The sequence below is a fragment of the Phalaenopsis equestris genome, unplaced genomic scaffold (assembly GCF_001263595.1).
Source record: "Phalaenopsis equestris unplaced genomic scaffold, ASM126359v1 Scaffold000654, whole genome shotgun sequence".
Classification (NCBI taxonomy): Eukaryota; Viridiplantae; Streptophyta; class Magnoliopsida; order Asparagales; family Orchidaceae; genus Phalaenopsis; species Phalaenopsis equestris.
The window spans coordinates 187,452-212,749 of NW_018165094.1; the positions used below are offsets into that span (position 1 = coordinate 187,452).

The 25,298-nt window shown below is 36.6% G+C and overlaps 1 protein-coding gene across 2 annotated transcripts in view; it reads left to right on the top strand.

Annotated features, from left to right (window-relative positions):
• LOC110030092 overlaps nt 1–23,760 on the top strand; it is a 50,525-nt gene extending 26,765 nt beyond the window's left edge. For both annotated transcript variants that reach the window (XM_020732657.1, XM_020732658.1), the window contains exons 7-11: nt 4,211–4,291; nt 12,691–12,845; nt 12,939–13,023; nt 21,646–21,789; nt 23,218–23,760. In XM_020732657.1, coding sequence (XP_020588316.1) covers nt 4,211–4,291; nt 12,691–12,845; nt 12,939–13,023; nt 21,646–21,789; nt 23,218–23,329 — 577 coding nt within the window. In that variant the 3' untranslated portion in view covers nt 23,330–23,760. The remainder of the gene's footprint in view (nt 1–4,210; nt 4,292–12,690; nt 12,846–12,938; nt 13,024–21,645; nt 21,790–23,217) is intronic.
• Nucleotides 23,761–25,298: the final 1,538 nt, after the last annotated feature.

Sequence of the window (25,298 nt, forward strand, 5' to 3'; positions counted from 1 at the left end):
GTCTCTACTGGCAAGGTCACCTGTAATCTCGGACTTTGTAGAAGGTTGAAGGACTACGTATTTGCCATCCTTACTAAAAGTGTAGGTATTCCTTAACCCGTCATGTTGAGTTCGACGATCAAACATCCATAGTCTCCCTAACAAAAGGTGTCATACATCCATGGGCACCACACATCAAAACTAATCTTGTAGTCCATTCCCAATCGAAAGTTTTATGAGACACTTTCTGTCAATATTGATTCTGTTCTCCTTCTTGAATCACATTAGGGAATATGGTCGAGGATGTCTCTCAGTGGTGATGCTTAACTTATCCACCATTAGTGTTGACACTATATTCTTGCTGCTAGCTCCACGTTGATGATGTTGAATACCTTTCCCTTCACAGTGCTATGAGTGTGGAATATATTGTGGTGAAGCCACTGTTGCTCCCTCGTAGCCTTAGTCTGAAGGAATGGTCGAACCATACACATTTCGCCCTCATCTGGGAGAATTTGGTACTCCCCACCTATCTCTCTAGCTGTCTTCATCGCTCAATTCCTTCATTTTACCCTGTTCAGTGAAGAACACAACTCTGCTCGTTAAGCGACAGAAAGCTATGTGTTCAAAACCATGATATTTGAAGCATTTCTTGGCTGGAACTGTACTGGTCGTGTTTTTTTCTCAGGCTTTTAACTCGGAGTGGCTCTGTTATGCTACTGACTAGTCTGCTCCACTCTTTGAGGCATGCTCTTCCTGAGGCCTCCAAATGTGGGTGGTTGTCTAGTTGACGGTGGTTGCCTCCTTAGCTTCTGCTACCTCTCCAATTTAAATGCTAAGGTTTGCATGTCCTCCAGTATCCAATAGGGTTGCAGCAGGACCACATTATTGATTGCGGGCTTCAGGCTTCCCAAGTACTTGATTATGGTGTGCTTCTCTGTCATCTTTTCACACTTCAACTTAAATTGCATAAATTTTGCCGTGTACTCCTCCACTGATAGCTTTTTCTGCTGCAGCTAGTGTGGCTTCAAGGAAATATCCTGGTGATAGTGCAGCGGTACGTATTGTGGCTAAATCTCCCATTTTATCTTCTCCCAAGAAGTGATTTCATCTTGACCTTTTCTTTATATCTCCTTCAGTACTTCCACCACAAATAAACATTGTTTTTGAGTTTGATGATTGTGAGCTTCACTCTTCTATTATTAGGAAACTCCTTGCATTCAATGATTCACTCAACTATCTCCATCTACTTGAGGAAATTATCTTGATCAATTTTTCCCTTGAACTCTGACTGGTCCACCTTGTTTCCTAGTCCTCTACATCCTCCACTATGCACATCATCTCATGCACTCCATCTCTATATCCTCTAAAATGTATCTTAGCTCTATTTCTTCCAACTGGCATCTCATCTCTGTATCATCTAACAGACATCTCATCTCTGGATCTTCCAAGAAGCATCTCATTTTTGTATCTTCCAATAAGCACTTCAGCTCTAGGTCTTTGTTGATACTGTACCCCAAAGCTTTGTGGCCCGTCTTTTTCTCCGCTGGATTCATCCATACAACAAGGATTCAGGTGTTCTTGTTCTCCTTCACAGATTTCACTATTACGGTCGATGGTGATCCCGCCATGGGCTCTTTTCTCAATGGCATCGAACCAATGTAGCGATTGGAAAATTAGTCGTTGCATGTATTCTATGATAGATTTCTGATTAGATTCTAACAATTGTTTCCTCGAGGGCGTCATTAGGGTTTTAGGTCTAAGTAGGTGGAAGAGGTGTATAATGGTGATCTAGGGTGGGGAGAAAAAAAATTAGAGAGGGTGGAGATAGGTTTGGGTATGACGACTGCTAGAAATCTTAGGATAGGACTAGGGTTAGGCAAAGTTTTGATACCAAATTATATTGGAGTTAACCCAAACCACAACCACAACAAAGCAATGATATTATTTTTGAAATTTAAATATGTAGTCACAAACAATCAACTAAAATAATTGAAAATAACGTCACAAACATAAATATCCCACTAGGGCGAGGTTTGAAGGTGTTGGTAGTGGTTTGAGGCGGGGGAAACCGAGAGGTATGGGTGGTTGAGTGGTCGATCAGAAGCTTGGGAAAGGTTGACAATTGGCTGGACAATAGTGGGGAAGCCTGAAGGGAGGGGGGAAGGTGGCAGCAGGAAGGAGAGGTGGGCATTGTAGGGTTGCCTGGATGCTTGACAGTAGGTTAGGTGATTGTGAGGAAGCCTGGGAAGGGCGGCGGCAGGTTAGGGCGGCTGTAATGAAGATTGGGAAGGGGAGGGGAAAGAAGGTGACAAGCAATTGCAGGCTGCAGGAAAATCAGACGTGGCTGCAGCAAATACGGTGGGTGGAGACTAAAGAAAGGTAGTGGGAGGCAGAAAATTGAGAATGTATGTCCCTGCCGGATCGAATTATAGTCGGAGCGCCATTCAGTTATTTGAAGTCGGTCAACACCCAGGCAAGTTATAGCCGAAACACATTCTTGCTTTCGGATCCAACCCTAGTAGGGAAACACCAAAAGCCGATAGCTGTTCTGAACAAAAATATATGAAAGACTAACTCGGACATGATGAAAACAACATGTGTAGACCTAGGGTAATAAAGGATTGGTTTTCACATCAATTGGGCCACAAATCTTTTGAGAAGTAGGGCCAGCTGACTCTACAGAGGTGTTTGCTTGAGCAGGATGTTCGGTCCAGTGGAAGGGAAGAGCCTGCCTGCTGCAGGGGGCCCAACCATCTGGTTCGGGACTCCCACATCATGTACATTTGCATCATGTATACTTCTAACAATTCTCCATTCCAAATTGCATTTTGAATATCTAATTGCTGCTGTGGCTAGTTTAGTTAGCAGCCAGTGATAAGAGAATTCTCACTTTATTTAATTTTGCAACTTGAGCAAATGTTTGTAAATTGTCAATGCCAGATTTTTGAGTGAATTCCTCAGAACCAATTTGACTTTGTATCGTTCTATGGTGCTATCAACTTTTTATTTAATAATGAATATTTGCATCCTATATTTGTCTTCCCTTGTATCAGAGTTACTACTTCCCATGTATAATTATTCTTATGGGCTTTCATCTTTTCAAAAATAGCCTCATATAAATTGTATTGTCACCAAAGTAGGTTGGTAGAGACCTATATTATTATCTAATTATAATTTTTTTATTTCTTATGAACATCATGACCATTGAATATTTGATTTATTTAGAGACAGAGCTTGTAAGATCTTTAATCTCGTATTCAATATTAACTTAAGTTGAATTCTGATTTTTTTTCAAACAAGTTTTTGTCTTAATAAAACCTTGAAGTATTTGTTCAATAATTAAATATATTTCTTGTTATTTGCTTCAACATGGATTGATCATTAATCTTCTTCCTAATTAAACTTTTAAGTAAAAAAGAGCATAAATAAACAAGATCATCTAAAGAATTCTTAATTATTCTACATTTTTTTCCACAACATATAGATTAAATAATAAGAAATTGACTAAGTGACATACATAAACTCAGGCAACATACCAAAATGAAAAAGAAAAAAGGTTGTAACCAAATTTTCCTTGCAAATTTAAGCAGCCTTCTAAGTGATCCTGCTGACAAATTTATTTCGACCAAAATGGAATGATATATGAGTTTTGGGGAAGAGTATGAAAGCAAAATAGTGTATATTTGAGAGGGGAAGAGGGGACAAATAAGGCACCCAATGGTGCCTTATATAGCCAATTTGGTGGTTAGCCACATCGAATGGCTATCTAACAAATTTATGTTGCAATTCTCCAACCACCATTCATTTTGTTTCGATTGGCGATAATAAGTAATTGTCGCCGTTCTAACCGGCGACAAATTCAAATTTTTTTTATTTTTGTAAATACCCGTTTATTAAAATAAATTTTTTAAGTGTCGATTTCTAAAATTTAGTCATTTTTTATATTGACAGTTTCAAGGAAAGGATAATGGTATCTTGTCTTTTCCAGCTGAGGATAGAATTTTATTTTGTTGCAATTTAGTTTTCAATACTTTTCAATACCCTTTAAACTTTTGAATGATAAATTTGCAGTAAAAATAAAACATAAATTCTTGATTTTTTTTAATCCATTTTGTTGGTTATTAATAAATTTGGCTTTCAAAGTTAAAATGCTTTCCGAAACTCTTAGGGCTATTCATTCTGCTTCTTTTTGTGTTACTTTCTGTAACGAGACTTGTTTAATTTGTTGTAGCTTTATTGATGAAGCAATTCAAGAAGGCCTACCTCTAGTTTTGCTTACTGCTTACAGCAAAAATGGTGATGAAGTATGCAGGTCTGCTCAACTTCATTTGACTTCGTTAATTATATTATTTTGTTGAAAGAATTCACCTTATCTTCCTCGTTTTTATTCAATGAATTTCGAACATTATTCAAGTGTGTACTCTAATTTTTACCTGTTTCACACTTCAATTGGCGATCCACTGTTATACTGAATTGATGAAGAAAAATGATGTGCGAGAGGTTTAGTAAAATGTAATGCAAATTCCAAGCCATTTGATTTCTTCCTTCTTGACAGCCACTTTTTCTCCTTCATGCTCTTTTTAACTATCACATTATTTCTTTATTGTTCTCTTCATCAGCCTCTTCACGACAAGCTGATGGACACTGTTGCAAGTTGGGCAAACTATTTTCCATCAAAACTTGATGTGTAAGGTCTAGAGCAGCTTCTATTTTATTAAAGAAAGGCCTTAATATCGGAGTTAACTCAAATGACGACTGAACAACAAGATTTATTATTGAATTCAATAGTTACAATGATGAATCCTCAAAATAAAACAACATAAACATATAAACAACAATTAATGACAATGATGCTGAAGAACAATAAAAGAAAATATCGCAAAACACAAAAACGTCTTCTAGAGGAGAATGGCGGGCCCGGAAGGGAGGGATTGAAGCTGTGGTCGTGTTGGAAGGTGGCTGACAACCCGGGGCTGCTGCGCGGGATAATGGAGGACTGGGGCGGGCTGCTGGGAGGAGCTTGGCAGCAAATGGTGGCGGCGTAGAATAGAGTAAGGGTTGGTGATGGACTGGACAGTAGCAGGAGTAGGTGTCTATGGAGATAGAGAGCAGCCGACCTAGGGGATGGTGGACGGGACAGTTGCAGGAAAATTCGGCGGTGGACTAGACAACAATAGGAACTGATGTCTAGAGGCTCACCAACAATAGGAAGAGGACTAGAAGGCGGTGCAGCTGCTGGAGGAAGGCTAGAACGAATGACAACAATAGGAAGAGGGGTCGAAATGTAATACCCAAAATTTATAAAAGTAGGTAAAGTTCAAAATATTTTAAAGGTATCTTAAATTTTGCATCTCCCGAAATTCAACTAAATTATCTTTATAAAATTTTCGCATGAAATCAATCAGTTCGAAATAAAACACTATGCATGAATTATGAATGAATTGGGAAATATAAAATTTGAATGTTATATTTTTATTTAACCTAATTAAAACCTTTATTATATTCCTAATTACGGATTACAGTAGCCAACCGACCTCTCATGCCTTTTATTCACTGGTTTTGATTGCATAGATTCCAAGGCCTTCGAATTTTCCTCCTATCTCCCGATTTCCTCCTCCCTCACTACAGGGATGACAAGCGAATCTTAAGAACCTTTGTGCTCAATTACTGTATCGCAGAGCAGCTCGCGACATCACCCACAGTAGGTAAGCCTCGGTTGACAGTAGAAAGCTCTGGGGTGATTTCGGTGAGTCTCACGTCTTTTGAAACTTTTTTGACAGTAGAAAGCTCTGGGGTGATTTCGGTGAGTACGAATCCCTCTCTCACGTCTTTTGAAACTTTCAATTTCTTTCTCACACTTCTATTTTGAAGTTTGCCTCATTTTTTGTGTACTTTCATTTTTGGTGGTTGTCAGAGGTGTTGAACTTATGTTGGAAGTGTCAAAAGTGGTTTCCATACTTCTATAAGGTCTTTAATACGAAATTAGCAAATAAAAAGTGAGTTTTGAGGTGTTAGAGAGGGTTGGGTGAATAATAGGCATGTAGGAAGGGCAGATTTATGCTGAATAGTCTATTTGAGGTATGTTTTGGCAAATAAGTCATGTGTGGGGTTAAATTACGATACGAGTTGGAATTTCCTGAATTCCTACAATGCTTATGAATTCCTAGGTTTATACGAGGCGACGTGCTCGAGACAAGCGTGTGCAAACTCATCGTAGAGCTGATCCGTCACGTCAAGTGAAATATGTGTGCGCTAAATTAAGAAAAATAACCTTCTATTGGTTTTATGTGACTGTATTTGACACTGTTGCTTTTAGACTTCTTGTATATTGTAGATGAACACCTGCTTGGAATGCCTAAATGCTAGTTAATTTTCTTACGATACATGTGATGCTATGTTATGATACAAATGAATATGCAATGTCAACAATAACAACAACAACAATAAAGCCTTTATCCCACTATGTGGTATCGACTACATGAAACTTGAAACATTTTACTCCATTGCTTCCTATTGAGAGTTATATTTTCACTTAATTAGAATAGATTAAGATCATTTTTTATACAATAAGCCAAGTTTTTTTAGGTCTATCTCTGCCTTTCTTAACAAAAGTCGAATCTAAAATAGATACTCTTATAATAGGATCATCAGATGGTCGACGCTTAATGTGACCAAACCATTAAGACGACTCTCTCTAATGTTGTTCTCCATTAGATCTACACCTACCCTATCACGAATATATTCATTTCGCATTTTGTCTCTAAGGGTAAAGCCACTCATCTATCTAAACATTCTCATCTTAGCAACACATAACTTTGTTTTATGCTTCTCTTTTAAAGGCTAACATTCTGTTCTATAGAGCATTGCAGGTTTCAACACTATCTTATAAGATTCTCCTTTCAGTCTAAGAGGTACTTTTCTATCACACAATAGACTCTGATGCATTCCTCCACTTCAACCAATGAATTTGAGTTCCACTAATAGCATTCTCATCACTTTGAGCAATAGACCCAATATATCTAAAACAATCACCCTTTTTACTAATTTGATCACCCGTAGTTACAACTATGACACTAAATCTACTACTACTAAAAATACATTCCATACTACTACTATTACTACTAAAAATACATTCCATATATTCAGTTTTAGATCTACTCAAACGAAAGCCTTTAGACTCCAATGTAGACCTCAATAATTCAAGCTTTTTCTGGACTCTTTCTCTAGTCTTATCTCCACAAAAAGTATATCATCAGTGAAAAGCATACACAAAGGTTCATCCTCCTGTAAATGTCCAGTAAGAGTATTCATAACTAAAGCGAAAAAGATATGGGCTTAAGTCGATCATTAATGTAATCCAACTAAAATGAGAAAATACTTGGTCAATCCTCCTTCTATTCGAACATAAGTAACAGCTCTAGTATACATCTTTAATTACTTGACTATAAGTCATATCCACACATTTCTTCTCTAGAAATCTCCAAAAGATTTATCTTGGAACCTTATCGTAAGTTTTTTCTAAATCAATAAAAATCATATGTAGATCTTCCTTATTCCCTGTGTACTTCTCCATCAAACCTCTCAATAAATGTATAGTCTCCATAATAGACCTGCTTGACATAAGTCCAAACTGATTATGAGAAATTTTTGTATCACGTCTTAACCTAACCTATGTTCAGTTACTCTGTCCCATAATTTTAGCATGACTTATCAACCTAATTCCTCTATAATTTGACACTTGTGAATCCACTTTATTCTTAAAAATATGGACTAAAATACTCTTCCTCCACTCAGGCATATTCTTAGTTTTTAAAATAATATTAAAGAGTTTAGTAAGCCAAGAAACCTTCCAGTTCTCCTAAATATTTTCACACTTCAATTAGGATATCACAGGTCCTATTGATTGTCCACTCATGATTTTCTTTAAAGCCTCCTCAATTTTTTTACTAATGTGTCGGTAAAAATAAAATGTTTTATTATTATTAATGATATAAATATCACTAAATTCGAATGTATTTTCAGAAAATTTGTTGAAAAGTTTATCAAAATAACTCACCCACCCATGTTGAATATCTTTCTCCAACAAAAACACCTTTTACTCATAAATCCGACAAATTCTGGCGACTCCGCTGGGGACTAGTTTCTCTCTCCATATTAGTCAGGAATAATTGTATTCATACATCGGTAATGTGTTCGTTTTCCTCTCGAACGATATTACCCTTCTTTTCTGTTAGTTTACTTAGTCCATTTCTTTCTTGGATAAGTACAACTAACTTTTTTGAATTCCAGGACTTTTTGTTTAAACATCATAAATAAAGTGTCCAGGAATCCTTTGAGTTTTCAATTTTTTTGTGAGGTCGGACCCCCGATAGGTGTGGTGGTGAATCATATTCACCAAAACGATATTTTAAATCTTCGATTTCGGATTGGGTCCGAATATTATACTGTATTTCATCACTTTAGGGTTATTTTGATTTTTGTCAGATTAAACTCAGTTCTTTGCACTTATTTTGCTAGTTCATTTCTATACATTAGTTACAATTCGAAATACGCTTTAATTCACTTTAATTGTAAATTTTGCTCAGTAAACAGACACTCCTTACCACTTTTAGCAAAGGCATAGGCTGTTTCTGACGTTCCAACCTTCAAATCCTTACTTTTCTTTTCTGTTTGTTTGACTAATTTATACATATATATTTCATCATCTTTAGTATCTAATCTATTATAAAGATCACTAAAAGTAGAATTTTTAGTGTCACAAATTTTCCTCTTAGACTCCCTACTGGTCACTCTATGCTTTTCGCAATTAGCTAAGCTTTTGCATTAAATAAAATTTAATAACACAATTTCTTATATTTTTTTCTTGCACATTATTATTCGTCCACCATTTATTTTTAATTGTGAAGAATTTTCCTTTTATCACTTGTTTAATAGTGTTTGTTACTTTATCTAACATAGCATTCGCTTCTTCATGAACATCCTAAATCTTGAAATCTTAAAATTTACTCGCAAAATTAATTGTGTCTTTTAAGCGCTCTCATTTAATTCTATGAAAATATTTTCTTATCTTCTTTATCTTACTACTCTTCATCTTAAAATTCAGAACTAACAATTGATGTTAGGTAATTAAGTTTTCACTTGGAATAACCTTATAATCGTTACACTCTCGACGATTTTTTTTTCTCATAAAAAAATAATCAATTTGTGTTTTATTACATACATTTTTGTAAATAATAATATGCTCATATCTTTTCTGAAATAAAATATTATCAATAACAAAATTATACGTTAAAGAAAAATGTAATATGATTCTATCTTCCTCATTAATCACTCCAAAGCCGTAGTTACCAAGAATAATTCTAAAATCTTTCACAACTCTACCAACATGTCTATTTAAATCTCCTTCAATTAAAATTCTTTCTCCAAGACGTATCATTTTTATTAATTCTTTTTGGTCATTCTAGAACATTTCTTTTGAACCAATATCTAAACCTACTTGAGGAGCATAACCACTTATAACATTAAAAATCTTAGTATCAACAACAAACTTTAGAACTTTTACAGCATTATTTTTCAAACTCTTATTTATAGTTACACTTGTACCATTTCTAATGCGACTCCTACCTGAATACCAAAATTTAAAACCTAAGCTATTAATCTTCTTAGTATTTTTTTAATCTATTTAGTTTCTTGAATAAAACCTAAGCTATTAATCTTCTTAGTATTTTTTTAACCTATTTAGTTTCTTGAATATATAAGATATAGATATTTATCTTCCTATGAACCATAATATTAACTAATCTCATTAATTTACCTGTGAGAGTACCTATATTCTAAGCTCATATGCTAATATTAGTTTAACGAACTAACTTTTTTATCCGTATTTATCCGTAATGTGAGAACCTTTATTCGACACTTTACTCAGGCGCTGGTGTAGCGACCCGTACATACTTTTTATTGTATTCAAGTTATACAACTCATCGCTTTCAAGAGGCGCTCTAATATATACGCAAGGATTTAAATGATTCATATTATGATTTTTCAACAAATTTTGTATTAATTATCGATTACTTAACAAAATCCTCCACTTTTCACATTTGGAGCTTAGCACCCGACAATGACAGTGTTATACAGATGAATATGCATATGAAATTAATTATTTCAAAGTATTCATTTTAATATGATTCATGCCTATGATACATGAAATGTCCGATTACATGAATTATGCTTTATGAAATGTCTATGAATGTTTGTTACAAGTATTATTCTAAGCAATATTATGAATAATGTTATGAGTAGACTATTGCATGAGTGATTGCCAGCATGCAATGTAGGTATGTAATATTCCCGACTCCTGGTGTTTAGGTAGGGATAAATTTCTGGAACTATTTTGATCAGATAGTGACAGAACATAGGGAACCATTGATATCTAAGTGACTATTAATAACTGTTATATTAGGGGGAGCAACGTTTATCAATTATTTTGGTGCAGAGTGATGACCCATGATGACAGTGATCAGATAGTGACAGAACATAGGGAACCATTGATATCTAAGTGACTATTAATAATTGTTATATTAGGGGGGAGCAACGTTTATCAATTATTTTGGGGCAGAGTGATGACCCATGATGACATGACATGTAAGTAGTTGATGCCTATACATTTACAAGTGACATCATTATGAAATGATATTTATGAAATGACATTGTTATGATTACATACGATAAACAACTTATGAACATGTTTTGATTATACTTATGAATTCATGCTTATGACATACATGTTTATGTAACTTTTTTAATTTTCACTCTCTTGCTCTCTTTTCATGCTCTTTGTTATGTTAGCATATTATGATTTGTGCTTACAAATATATACAGTTTCATTTGAGCATGCACGTTATTTGTTTTTCTGTGTATAAGATCTCATTTCAGCCTTGATTATTTCATTGAACTTGTTACTCACTCTACGTTGTTGCCTTCCAGGTGGGGGTAACGAGCACCAAGGTGAGTTGCCAGGGTGATTTGAACAATTTTTGCACTATAGAAGTTTGGGAGCTTGTACAGACGTTTAGGTACGTTTTTTATTTATGTTGGATTTGGCAACTCTGTATAGTTATCATATTTTGAGTTTATGATTTTTCATGCTTTTGAGTATATATATGAATGAATCATGAAATACAATGAATCACGTTTGTTTGCGGAAATTTAGTTAAACTAGTTCATCATTCAATGAGTTATGATTCTGCAAGTTCGGACAAGTTTTGTTGAGAATTTAATCTGGTCGAGTTGTCCGTCGAGTTGTCCGCCTATGTCGCACCTCATCCGACACTAAAAAGGTGGCTAGTTGGGGTTTGACATGGAAGGTCTGTGAGGTGGGTAGAAGGTGCTTGGAGAATGGACGACAACGGTAAGAGGGGTCTAAAGGCCTGTGCGGTGGCTAGATGTTTGGACGACAACAGGAAAGAGAGAACAAGTGGAGATAGTCACCATCTCGAATGAGTTAAGCTGGAGCACTTTCTCGTGGTCAGATACAACCCTTGGGAGGGAGACACGCTTAAGGCGGAAGTCTAAAACCAGAGATAAGCAAAAATTTTCTCTAACCTAAGAAAACATCACATATATATAAGGGGGATTAGTAGATAGAATATGCAAGAAGTAGAATAAGCACGAAATAGAAAAGTAAGGGGGATAGAATAGGTAGGAATCAAAAAAGGGAAGGGGTCTGTAGGAGTGGGAGTGGTAGATCCCGCTCAAAGGAGCCGGAGGAGGGCCGGTCCAACCTCTTGCTGGACCAAACTCCTCAGCTGAACCCATGTCCGGTTCAGCCATGCCCCAAGCCCTTCTTTAGCCTTATAGCTATCTACTTAGATGAAAAAAAAATAATTATAAAAAAAAACTTCTTCTCTGAAGCTTTTTGGCCAAACACTTCTTACCTTAGCAAGTTAAGACTGTCGTTAATTTATTTTAAAGTTTCCAGAAAAATTAACATAGCTTATTTAGCATGTTGGTTATCACCACTGATTCATTCAAGATTCAGTCTTTTCTAGTTTCGAGTATTCATTGATTCTCAATAATTGATAAAAATGGACTGCATTGCTAGTCATATCACAATATTGTTAATTTGTTATCATCAATAAACTGATCTCAACTGTGTATGATCAGGTTTATGTATGTTTTTTGTGTTGAATTTTTTGTTAACTCTGGTTCATATAATTCATCGTTAAGTTTTAATCATATTGGCTTTGCAATTTCTACTTCCTTTACTTCTTCCTGTACCTACTACAGTTTTCTATTTACACACTTTATTGATGGATATTCCATTCTCATGGTAAATTCCCAACCATCTTACCTTTTTTTCAGCAACCTAGTATTCAAATATTCTATTCCTATACTCTCTATTTTCCTTTTTTGGAATCACCATTTTGAGCTCAAAAGGTGTATTTTCTTTATTTTTTCTTGCTAAGGATGGCAGAAAACTAAATTTATTTTGCTGGATAATTTCTAAATAAGAAGCTCATTTCCAGCCGGCTGTATTCAAGGCTTGTTGACATTTTGAGCGGTGCTATTTCATACTTCATCTAGATCTATTTTTGGATTTTATTCATGCATTTCAAAATGTAAAGATACCTTAATTGACTTCCATGATAGCTATTATTTTAGAGTTTTAGAAAAGAATGACTATTTTTTCTTTTCTGTTGCTCAAAATTGTAGATCTATAATCGATAAGCTAGGCCATGATCGGATATCGGAAGTAAAAGTAGTTGGCAAGGAGGAAGTGCAACAAAGTTACTATGGACAGCTTGTTCTTGGCAAAGGAGTCTCGTCTAGTCTGGATGAGCAGCTTGCTAAAGAAGCAAAAAAAGCTGGTATGTGATCCGAAGCCTTTAAATATTCCCTTTTTAATGGTCTTCATTAAGTTTTAAGCTCTTTTTCTGAATTTTTTTTTGGAGTGATGATAGTTTCTATGGAGAAGCAAAGAGTTGCTCAGGAGGTTGCCTCCATTCTGAAATTGAATGTTGATATTGATAGAAGCTCAATTGAAAGGTTTGCCTTCTGTGAGCGTTCTTTTCTTTAGCTATGTACTAGTGGAAATATCATTTCTGTGCTAGTGATATATTTTATTGATGTAGTTTCTAAAATAGTGTTGTCATATAGGTTTTCTATTTTACAGGCAACTTGAGTACGGTGTAAACTCATGGTGACAAATCTACTTTGTAGAAGGCAACTTGAATTTGACATTGATATAAATTCATCATGGAAGCAGCTTGAAATAAACTTTAAAGCATGTTTAAATGATTTCTAACTTATGGGTAAAATATATTTGTTAAACATGTTATAGTTAAGATGAGCTAACCTAAATCTGACATCCTTCTTGTGACTCTCATTTTCTCACACAATTGCTCCAGTTAGTGTTTTTTTTTTCCATTGAATTTATAGGGTTGATTCTACAGGCAATTGAAATCCCCTTATCTCCATTCACAACTTGATCCTCTCCTCACTCCTTGGCAGGCTGCCCTTGAGTCATTGCTCAAATTGTTCCTTCTATTTGGGCTTGATGCGTGTTGGAAAGTCTGCTGCGGTAGTATAATAATTTAGCGTCTTAGTGTTGAACGAAGATCCATCATGTACACAAATAAAAAGTCGATTTTTATGTGAAATATCCTAGAAAGGGGAAAAATCACGGGGCCTAAATTAGTTGAAATAATCCACTATAATTATAAGTTCATGACTTCACTCTTCTCCAGAATCGGGGAAGATGGAGTTACAAAGTTGATATACAGTGATACTTCAACAATAATAGCTATAATGGGCCTCTAGGGCCGCTAAGGCCGTAGTTTATGGCTATGAAAACAGTAACTCGCTATGTAGACTGTGATTTTAGTGCCAGAAATCTTAGGATAAAACTAGAGTTAGACTAGCTTTGGTATCAAATGATACCAGAGTTAACCCAAACAAAGAACGATAATATTGTTGTAGAAATTTAAATAAACAGTCACAAACAACGAACAAAAAGAGGAAATAATAAAGACGCACAAAATCCAGACTAGGTGATACCAGAGTTAACGCAAACCGTAATAGAAAGACAAATATTATTGAAATTCAAAGGGTTACACACAAAGACTCTTGACAATAGAAAAAGGACAACACAAACATAAAACTTTCCTAGGGCGAGGCGAGGCGAGGGGGTGGAGTGAACACCGGTTGGACAATAGGTATGATGGCTGGCTAGGACTTACGATAACAACAAGTGTTGCTGGAGGGAGTTACGGCAACCACAGGTGGGGGTTGAAGAGGAGGGTAGCAGCAAGTGTGTGCTGGAGCGGGTTATGATAGTAGCATCGTATGAAGAGAGAGGATTACGGTAGTAGCTACAGGTGCTATAGTGCTTTACGTTAATGGCAGGAGAGTGGAGTGGGCTGGTGATAGGTTGAGACGTGGAGAGGTTTGGGGTGGCAGTGGGAACTGATCTTTGGGGTTGGCGGTAGGGAATCTGGGAAGAGGAGGGGCACAGGTTTGATGGCAGCGAGCAGGTAAGAGGAATAAGGAAGGATATACACCACCTTGGGACGAGTTACAGTTGGAGCACCTTCTTGTTGTTGGATATAACCTCAGAAGGAAAAAGGGAGACGTTGGAGGCTGTCCCTATGTAAAAATAAAGAAGAGGTTCCTAGGAGTTCCTCTATCCACAGTACAACTCCACACCAAAAAATGAAAAAGGAAGCCGTGTACCCAAAAATATATGAGAAGCAGTATATCGAAAAGAAAGTATACCCAATAAAGATGTATACCAAAAATAAATAAATGACACCAGAAAATCTAAGAAAATAGCTCCAATGATACGGTGAGTTCGCTGAGACGACATACACATCCAGTTGAGATTAAAAAAAAAGTCATTTGCATCTCTAACCACATGAAGATCCTGCAAAAAACAAAAAACAAAAAACAGGAAGAGCTCTAACCACATGAAGATCCTGCAAAAAACAAAAAACAGGAAGAGAGATAAAAACCGAGCAAAATACTAGTTTCACAAGAGGAAGCCTCTTTTGCCTAAGGAGTAGGAGCTGGTAAAGCAAGCAAGGCATAGGAACTAAACAAGTGATAAATAACTACCACAGAACCGAAAGATAGAGCTAGGGACCACGTAATGGTAGAAAGAGTTAAACATAAAAACCGAGCAAAAAACTAGTTTCACAAGAGGAAGCCTCTTTTGCCTAAGGAGTAGGAGCTGGTAAAGCAAGCAAGGCATAGGAACTAAACAAGTGATAAATAACTACCACAGAACCGAAAGATAGAGCTAGGGACCACGTAATGGTAGAGACGATAATGAGCAGTCGAGGAGCAACCACAACCAAGGGTCCATTTTTAGACAGCAAGAGTCCATTCCAACCTGAAACAGAAAAAAGCCAGCAGAAAGGGGAAGAGAGGAGAACTGAAAACCCTAAAAAATGCCTATTAGTCCGTCCCAAAAGTTTGGCCAAGTCAAGGACAAATTAAACCACCAAAATGAAATGCTAATAAGAAACATCACGACGGACATAAGGAGCATTAATCTTGTCTCCAACTAGCAAAGTGAGTAAAGGAGGTGGGGGAACGGATCTCACCCAACAATTATTACTAGTGCTACCAAAGATAGCAAGCCAATTAGCGAGTCTATTCCCCTCTCGATAAATGAAACTCCAAATGACAGACATTTAAGATGTTAAGAGTTTAATTCTCTTAATATAATAAAGGATATCCCGGGAGGCATCAACTCCATTAGCAAGAATGTCAACTAAATTGCGATTATCACATTCAAAGAAAACAAAATGTCAGTTAAGAGCTTGAGCTATCATGACAGCCATCAAAATGGCCCGAGCCTCCACCTCAAGAGGAGTCTCAGAGAAACAGGGAGAGGAAAAGAAGAGAGTACAGTCCCCAACATGATTTCTAGCAATGCCGCCACAACCAACACTACAAGATTTTCAGCTCCCATCAACATTAAACTTTATCCACCCCCTGGGAGGTCTTAACCCGCCCCCTGGGAGGTGGCCGCCATCTCACCAAAACCAGGAGTTGCGGTATCCTACCCTCAACCAAAGCTGTGGACCCCAATGAATGAAAATAAGTGATGTCCGAAAAGAAGTTATGTTTAGCATTACCCGTCCTCCAAAGTTTATTAACATAAGCAATAATATTAGTAAAAACCATCATGTTCTGAATAATTTTACCCTCATGTTTAATATCATTACGAACCATCTATATAAACCAGCATATAATGTAAATGTACACTTGCAGAAAGTGCTTTTGCTTTCGATCCTTTTGCTTCCGATCCAAGATTACAAATGAGAGTGGTAAAAAATAGATTCCGATCCGGATGCACTATACTGCCAAACCACAAGCCAACCTTTCTCCTAATAAAAAGAGAATAAGGACAAGAAAAGAAAATATGCTCAATTGACTCCTTTGTCGAATTACACAAGCAACACTGTGAGGAAGTCTCAAACCCTTCAACTTTTAGATATCATCACAAGGAATAATAGAGTAATAAATCCGCCAAGCCAGGAAAGACATAGATGGGGTTAACGCCCAATTCCAAACACCTTCTCCCCAAGGGAGTCTGTGAAAATTATGTAAGGCAGAATATAAAGATTTGGTAGTGGAGCAAGTAACAGGAAATTTCAAGGTAGGAATATCTTGCAGTTGAGGCTCAATAGGAATTGAGGAAATAAAGGTTGCTCGCTCCAGCCCAAGAAGCCTGAGGAGAAAGAGAAAATCCCAGTGTCCATCTACCCAGGTATCAGAAACATAAGGTTAGAAAACCTTGTATCCCTCATATCAAGCATGACATGAGACCAACAATCATGCCAAAAAGAAATATTTCCACTCTCCACCTTCCAGTAAGTAAATGAACTCCTTAGCCCTCCTTAGCCCAATCTCTGATATGAAGCATTCTCTTCCACATCGTGAAATCCCCCAACCGCCAACTAATCAAAGCAGGATGCGTGGAGTAGTAATATTTCCTAGTCATGAATTTAGCCCACAATGAGTCCTCTTTCCGAAAATTAAATCATTGCTTGAAAACATTAATATCAACAATATGAGGCAATGATTTGAACCTCAATCTACTAGCATAGAGAGGTTTGCAAATATTCTTCCAAGGCATCCATCTTTTACCTATGTAATTCCCCACCCATAAAAACTTATTAAAACATCTTTCAAGGCTTAAGAGAGTGCTCTTCTTAAGTTGGAAAACTTGTAGAGTATATAACGAAAGAGAATGTAAGATACTCCTGAGTAGTGTAATTCTACCCCCAAAGGAGAAAATTATTTTTCCAATCCCATAATCTCTTCCGCACCTTTTCCACCACCTCATCAAACTGAATCCTCCTTTTTCTGCATTTAAGTAAAAAAACCTTCCGCACCTTTTCCACCATCTCATCAAACTGAATCCGCCTTTTTCTGCATTTAAGTAAAAAAAACCCCAGATATTTAAGTGGAATGGTAGAAAGAGAGAAGCCAATAAAGTTGACAATCTAGCACGCATTAGAACGATTTCATATTGGCAAGTCCTGCAATGCTCCTCAATCTTTCCACGACGCTATTGAAGGTGGCGATGATCACACTTTCATTAAAAAGCTTAACAAAAAAAATGGAAAGCCTGCTCTTATTCTCACTGAGGTTGAAACAAACACTCTCGCGTTCTCTTGTTGTTTTTCTCTAGTGGGGAAATTCTTTTATGGACACCCAAAATTAGAGATCATGCAAAAAGAGTTTGATGCTATGAAGCTATTGGGCAGTTGGAATATTGGCTTACTTGACGGTCGACATATACTTATTCAATTGTCTCACGATGCCGATTACACTCGCATTTTTTCTCGATAATTTACCAAGATTGACAACCTTTTTATGAAAATTATGAAGTGGACTGTTGATTTTGATCCAAAAACGGAGTCTCCTATCATTTCTGTTTGGATAAGGCTTCCTGGGTTAAAATTATATCTGTTCAACTTGAAAACACACTGCTCTTTAGCAACTGCTTACGGTAAACCACTCAAAGTTGATTGTCCTATGCTTGCTATCACCAGACCTTTTGCGGCTTGTGTGTTAGTTAGAGAGATATCACTTAACCAGATTCATGTTAGATTTGGATTGACACCACTCACAAAGAGTATTGATAAAATGTTGAAATAGAACCACCCTTTCTTATTAATCTCATTGTAGTATGTTTGGTCACAGTTCTACCATTTGTTATTGCTTGTATCCTCATCTAAGGCCGAATGTCGCTAAAGATCAGTAACCTACCATCCCTGTTGAGAAGGTGCAACCTGATCCTCTTTCCAACATCGCAGTTCCAGATGAAGAACACCATTCTATAGGTACAGATCCAAATGTGATTATACCACTCACTATTATTGAAGAAGACCAGATACATGTCAAGACTCACGAGAGTGTTCCTTTGATCTGATAAAAGATCAACTGGTACAACAAATTTTTGATTCTAATGATCAACAACCTATGTCCGACACAGTTTAGACCAATCCACTAATCAGGTGAGCCAATCTTCAGATGAGGAATGACAGGTCTATTCCAGAAGGAAGAAGAAGAATGTAGGTCGACTCAAGCTCGAGAATTTATTGGATGATACATTGGTTACTACTAACAATGACACTCATCTTGCCAATTTATTAGTTAGCTCTTTAAGCAGAGGGAACACAAAATTGGGTCGCTCTCTAGCTGAGAAGGTGCAACCCGATCCTCTTTCCAACACCACAATTCCAGATGAAGAACACCATTCTATAGGTAAAGATCTAAACGTGATTATACCAATCACTGTTATTGAAGAAGACCCACTTACATGCCAAGACTCACGAGAGTGCTCCTTCGATCCGATAAAAGATCAGTTGTTACAACAAAATTTTGCTTCTAATGTTCAACAACCTACACATGTCCGACACACTTTAGACCAATCCAGTGATCAGGTGAGCCAATCATCAAATGAGGAATGACAGGTCTATTCTAGGAGGAAGAAGAAGAATGGAGGCCGACTCGAGATCGGGAATTTATTGGATGATACATTAGTTACTACTGAAAATGACACTAATTTTTTCAATTTATTAGCTTACTTGCTCCTTCCCTAGAACTAGAGGCAGAGGCTAGTCAAATTTTGGTCGCTCTCTAGCTACCTGATACTCAATATTTTGACACTTTTTGGATTTTTCTTTACGTCTCTCATGTATTTTCCTGTATTTTTTTTTTGGAACCATTTGATGTAGTGGTTATCATGTGAGCAGGGTGTCATGTTTAGGCCCTCTCACACAATCTATCTGTATCATACTTTCTATTTAATATATTAGTCATTGTGCTTTCTCAATATATATATATATATATATATATATATAACAATTAAATAGGAGGGGGAAGACTCGTCCACTTGGGCTGCAACTCTAGCACACTAAAGAGGTGCTCGACCCCCTTGTGCTGCAACTCTAGCACACTAAAGAGTTGCTCGACCCCCTTGTGGCTCCCCTATTAAACATGTTCAGCTCTCAGATGAGCCCCCGTCAGTGCTCCAGGGTTGAGGGAAATTCAACCTCATTCATCGAAGCTTTTTTCAGCACTTTGACGGTGATAGAGCTGTTGTAATCTTTAGGGATTGAAAGATCTTCAACCATTACCCTAAAAGCACCTGGGTTTCACAGATGACTGCACAATCCCCCAAAAAAGTGCATGCATACCCAAAAAAATAAAATTTTTGCGTAGGCAAAATTCTACTCCAAAAGTGAAGTTTCCAAACACTCGAAGATTCAAGCATAAAATGGGAGCTTGAGAACGACCTAATGTATCCTTACCTCTTACCTCTGGTTCTAGGTAGGGAGTCAGCTAAAAAATGGTTAAGTCTACTGCCATTACCCGAAACAACCAAAGTATCATCCATTAAGTTCCTGAGTTCTAGTAGACCACCATTCTTCTCCTTCTTGGATGTGTAAACTTGTTATTTCTCATCTGAAGCGTCGATTGGTCCAAAGATTGTCGGGCATGGGTAGGCTGTTGCATATCATGAGCCATTTGTGCCTGAATGACGGTAACAACTTGCTAGATCTGATGAGATGGTAGGGCCGCAGTTGAAAGCTCACTTAGGGTAGAATGTTGGACTTGAAGTTGGGGCACACCTTGGGCTAGACACTCAACCACAAGATTGCCAACCGTTACATCAATGATGGGTTCTAGAGTTAGTGAAGTATGAAAAGTCTCCTCTACCACCACCAACAGAGTTCCACAAGAGGAGTCAGAGGACCTTCATCTTCAGCATTATGTGGAGGTTGAGTAGTTGAAAGATTGTCCGCTGGGATAGTGGAGCCTATAGTGACATCGGCCAGTGGACTAGATCGTACGGTTACCACAGTGTTATTGGGGTTAGAGAAATTTTTGTGATGTATCTTCATTGTTAAGTTGAATAAGGTTGTGCCGCCCATTTAAAAGTTCAATTTTTCACTCCACAGCAATGCATAAGCTCAAATTCTTTACGGATCAACTCCATTTTGGGATGACCATAAAGGAATTTCCCAACCAAATTCAGACGACATGAGGAAGCAAACAGATTACTTTCGGCTTCAGTAAAAAAAGATGACTGACTTCCTATTCTTCATACCAACTTTTTTGATGTAACAGAACTCGCCACCTTCCAATAGCACAAAACAAGACGGAAACAAGCTCGATTTAGGAGTACCTGAGGCATGAACACCTGCAAGGGCAGCAGTATAAGTTCCATCCGAAGCCATCACCGGTTAAAGGAGGCGAGGCGTTATGATCAGTGAAGAATGTAGTCGAGGAAAGAGCGAACAATGAATAAATGACAATTAGGGCAACAACAGCACGATGACGGAACGAGGCAGACGAAATCGAAGAGCGAACCCCCTTCTTCTCGAGCACGACGAAGCAACGAAGTTGAGGAAGATGCAAAAGAAGGAAGGTTTTTCAAGGTGGAAGACGACGAAAGTATTCTTCAAACGAGCACAATGAAGGACAAAGCAGACAAAATTGATGAGGCGCGAACCCCTTCTTCTTCAAGCGCAACGTAGCAACGAAATCGATGAAGACGACGAACGAGGTAGGAGATTCAGCGAAGCAAACGACGAAAATCGCCATCAGGCAAAACCCTAGTAGAGCCTCCCACGATAAACACACACACACATATAGGAGTTTTTCTTTTTTTCTTATCAAAACCCTAGTAGAGCCTCCCACGATAAACACACATATAGCAGTTTTTCTTTTTTTCTTAATCATGTTCCTTTTGAACGGACAATGAGAGATATTTAAGTTAGTTTGTTCTTCTGTATGTATTTTGCCGGTTTTTTTTATTGTTAACATAAAGAGTTGGTATTTTACTACTATATTTATATGTGTGTGTATACTTGTATATGTGCACACACAGCGTTAAACAAGTTTTTCTTTTTTTTTTAATCTTTCCCTTCTTGCATGGAAATTGAGAGATATTTAAGTTCGTTTGCCTCCTATTTGTAAGCTGCCTTGATTTTTTTATTGTATTCACAAAGAGTTGGTATTTTACTATGTATGTTCTTATGTTCCTGTTGAATGATAATGGTGAAGAATATCATCTTTCTTATCTTTCTCTGTTAACATAGTTTAACTTCAATTTGATTTTTTAATAATTTAAATATTTTGCAGCACTGATTTGGTTGTTGCAACATTACGTGCTGGCGCTGAATACATCGGACTGCCAGTGCAAGACTGTGTGCTCATTGCAGGGAGCCAATCTGGTCTAGTAGGAGCTGAGAGGATAGGCTTATCTAGTGTTGTTATTCGAAGCAGGTAAACTATTTCAATGCTAATTTAAAGACTAATTAGCGTAAATTGGCTAACATAACATACATAATTATATATTTCTGTAAGTTGCAAACAGCGTTGCTAAGTACTATTTAATTTAATCCAGTTATAAGGATATTCACAAGATATTTATTTGAAAGTGGCCATGATAAGTATAGTTCGAAACTAAAATACTAGATACATGTTGATTCAACTCTGAACTCAGACCAAAATCAAGAAGACCCTTTTGGCTGCCCTGTTGCTTGAATTGTGATAAATGACCATCTAGTTTGCCGGTAACTCTAGAAAGTGTGAGGTTCAGGAGCGGGAAAAGGAGTATCTCAAGGCATGGGGATCGGTTTATTTTTTATTGATAGCCTAATAGTCCCAATGAAAGGTATTTAAAGATTTAAAACACTCATTTAGCAATCTATTTAAGCCTAATATAACTCAAACTACCTATTACAATAATGTTTCTCCTCACTTATTAAAATCTTATCAAGCCTCCATTGTTTGCTCTTGTATTTACATCTCTCCTTGTGGCCTTATAACTTTTGAACATGGAGCTCAAGGATTCTCCCAAAAAAGAAGAAAAAATAAGATGGTCGAGGGAACCTTTTACATAATGCTTGCCTTTTCTTTTCTTTTCTTTTTTCCCAACATTCGGGACGCCTCTTATGAAATTCAATTGCAGCGAGCACCACATTGACAACATTTATTTATCTCGTGGACTTTTTCTATCAATGCAATCTACAGTTCCTTTCATTGTTATTGCTTAGCTTTTTGACTTTAGCCACGAGTGGAGTGATGCATTTTATATTCAACAATTGATGCTAATAATTCAAGCTCATAAAGTCCTTTAAATACTTGAACGGCTCTAATATAAAATTCTATAAATCTTAGAGATTATTTGAGATCATTTTTTACTTATTATTTGTATTTTTTTTATTTATGTTTTGACTGAAATAAATGAGAGATTCAATATCTTTAAAATACATTTCTTTTATTGAAAATCAATTAAGTTTATTTATGTGATGATGGAAGTGATTGTTGGCGAATGGGAACAGCTGGTGCCTACGGTGTCTTAGATGGTGATGTTTGCCAACATTGGCGACATCGATCATTACGGTCTACAGTTCTTTAAACATTCAACATATCTCAGTTTTTTTTTTAGAAAAAAAAAACTGTATTTATTTATAAAATGAAATATAGAAATAATAAACAATTAGAAAAATCACTAAATTAACCAATTTTTTAAAATTAAAAAAAAAAAAGCAAAAATAAAAATCATCCCAAACATGCTTTTAATATATGATGTGTCAGACTGCTTTATGCTTTGTTAGTCTCTGTAAAATTGTTTCAGAAAATTTCCAAGTTGATTAATTCTTTATATCCTGCTTCTTTGCTTTACTTTTCTATTCCATATGCATGCAGTTCCACTGCCCGTGCCGAGTTCGACAAAGCAAAAGCTGTGATGGATGGATTCGGCGGAGCAGATCTAACTGTCTCTAAGCTCCTCAACAAGAGATTTACAGATCCTCGCTGAAAAAACTAACAAATGGTGTACTTAGTACCATCCACGGTATTCCTATGGCATATTGTATAAAGCAAATTTTATAAAACAAATTCATAAGGTCCCAAATTCCACGTATGTTTGCTGGGTACAAGGGTTATTGAAGCATCATATTCAATAGAACAACAAATCCCGCAGTTCAATGCATGCTGGCAACATGATACTGAACATTTCAGTATTTGTAGTGAAAGGTGATATTCTGCAAAAAAAAAAAATGCTTCCGTTCCCCATGAGATGCCCAATCTGATTCAGAGATCAATTAATTGTCTTATGGTCTTTTGCTGAGGCTTTTTATATTCGAATTGTATCATCAAAATGTAGTAACAAGAAACTTTCATAAAATCGGCAGAGTTGTAACTATGGGCAATCAAATCATCCTAAGGTGTGAAAGGTTTAGATATCTCCGGTCAATTATTCAAAGTGATGGTGATATAGATGGGGATGTTATTAGTAGAATTTAAGTTGGTTGGTTGAAGTGGAGGAGTGCATCGAGCTTCTTGTGTGATAGAAAAGTCTCACTTAGTTCGCTTTTAAGCTTATTTCTCTGATTTGTCTTTAGCATTTTTTATCAGGATTCTAGAATTGTGGCACATGGTTAGTGTCATGACACATAGCTCTCTATGTTGAAGGCATTTTTGTTTTAGAGTTTTAGCATTGTGAAGTAATAACCATCGTCGTGGTGCCATGTTCATGGTTACTGGGTTATTATAAAGTCATTGTTAGCACTGCGTCAGCACCTTCACTATTAAGCAGGCTTGAATATGGTAAAATATGGGGTCATGGCGCTATTGTTTAATTCTAGAACGTTAAATAATTTTTAGCTGCCAAATGGGGACAAATGCCTAAAATAGGAGCTTTTATTGCATACGGACACCGAACCCAAATTTGCATCTCCAATCAAGGCCATTGTAATACATCTTTTGTTTTTTTTTTTTTTGTTTATTTTTAGAGTGGGACTCACTCAAATTTTTTGGACTGTTCTGATCGGACACCAGACACAAATTTACGTCTGGTGTCTGTACGCAATAAAAAATCCTAAAATAGACGGGTGGATTGTCCTATTATTGTACCATACAAAGGAGTTACTGCCAAAAGTGCCGTTAAGTATGCCTTTTTAAATTTTCCCTTATGTTAAAAAGTGGACAAAATTACTTTGGGCAGCAAAAATTTGCCATCCCTTCACCATAAATGATTTTCTTCCCAAAAAGAGTGATTGTACATTTCCTCTCTGCTATGTGGACTTTACTGTTGAGTGAGGGGAGTTGTTAAAGTGTTGAGAGTGTGGAAACTTATAGATATGGAAGATCTATGAGGAAGAGTAAAGGTAGAGATCATGATCCCTCTCTTCTTGAAATCATTCTCGAGTACAGTAGTAGTATGGCCACTTCATAGGAAAGTGAAGGTTTCTTGAACAAGAGAAAGAGGAGAAAGAAATATGAAGAAGCTTGATTGTTCTTAATTTTAAAAAAAACGGCAGCACATATATTTTAAATTGCTGCCCAATACAAAGCAGAGAAAAAGGAAAGTAATTAATGCTCCCTAATCAACGTCCATAAAAATAGCTAAAAGAAATCAAAGCTTTAAAACAAGATTTAAAGAAAATAAAACTAATTCCTTAATTTTAGGCAGTCCTAAGCAAATATTCCAACACTCCTCCTTGCCTTAGGAGCTACAAACACCAATTTTTTGCCTTAGAAATTCAAACATACTAATTGGAAGCGGCTTTGTGAACAAATCTGCCAACTGATCTTCAGATTTACAATATGTCAGAGTCACATATTTTTCTTTCTGAACTTCTCTTAGAAAAAACAACTTGATATTGAAATGCTTAGTTTTTCCATCAAACACAGGATTATGAGAAATGACAATAACAACTTGATTGTCAACAAAAATCTCAGTACTTTCATTATGCTCCATATTAAGATCAATTAAAATCTTTCTC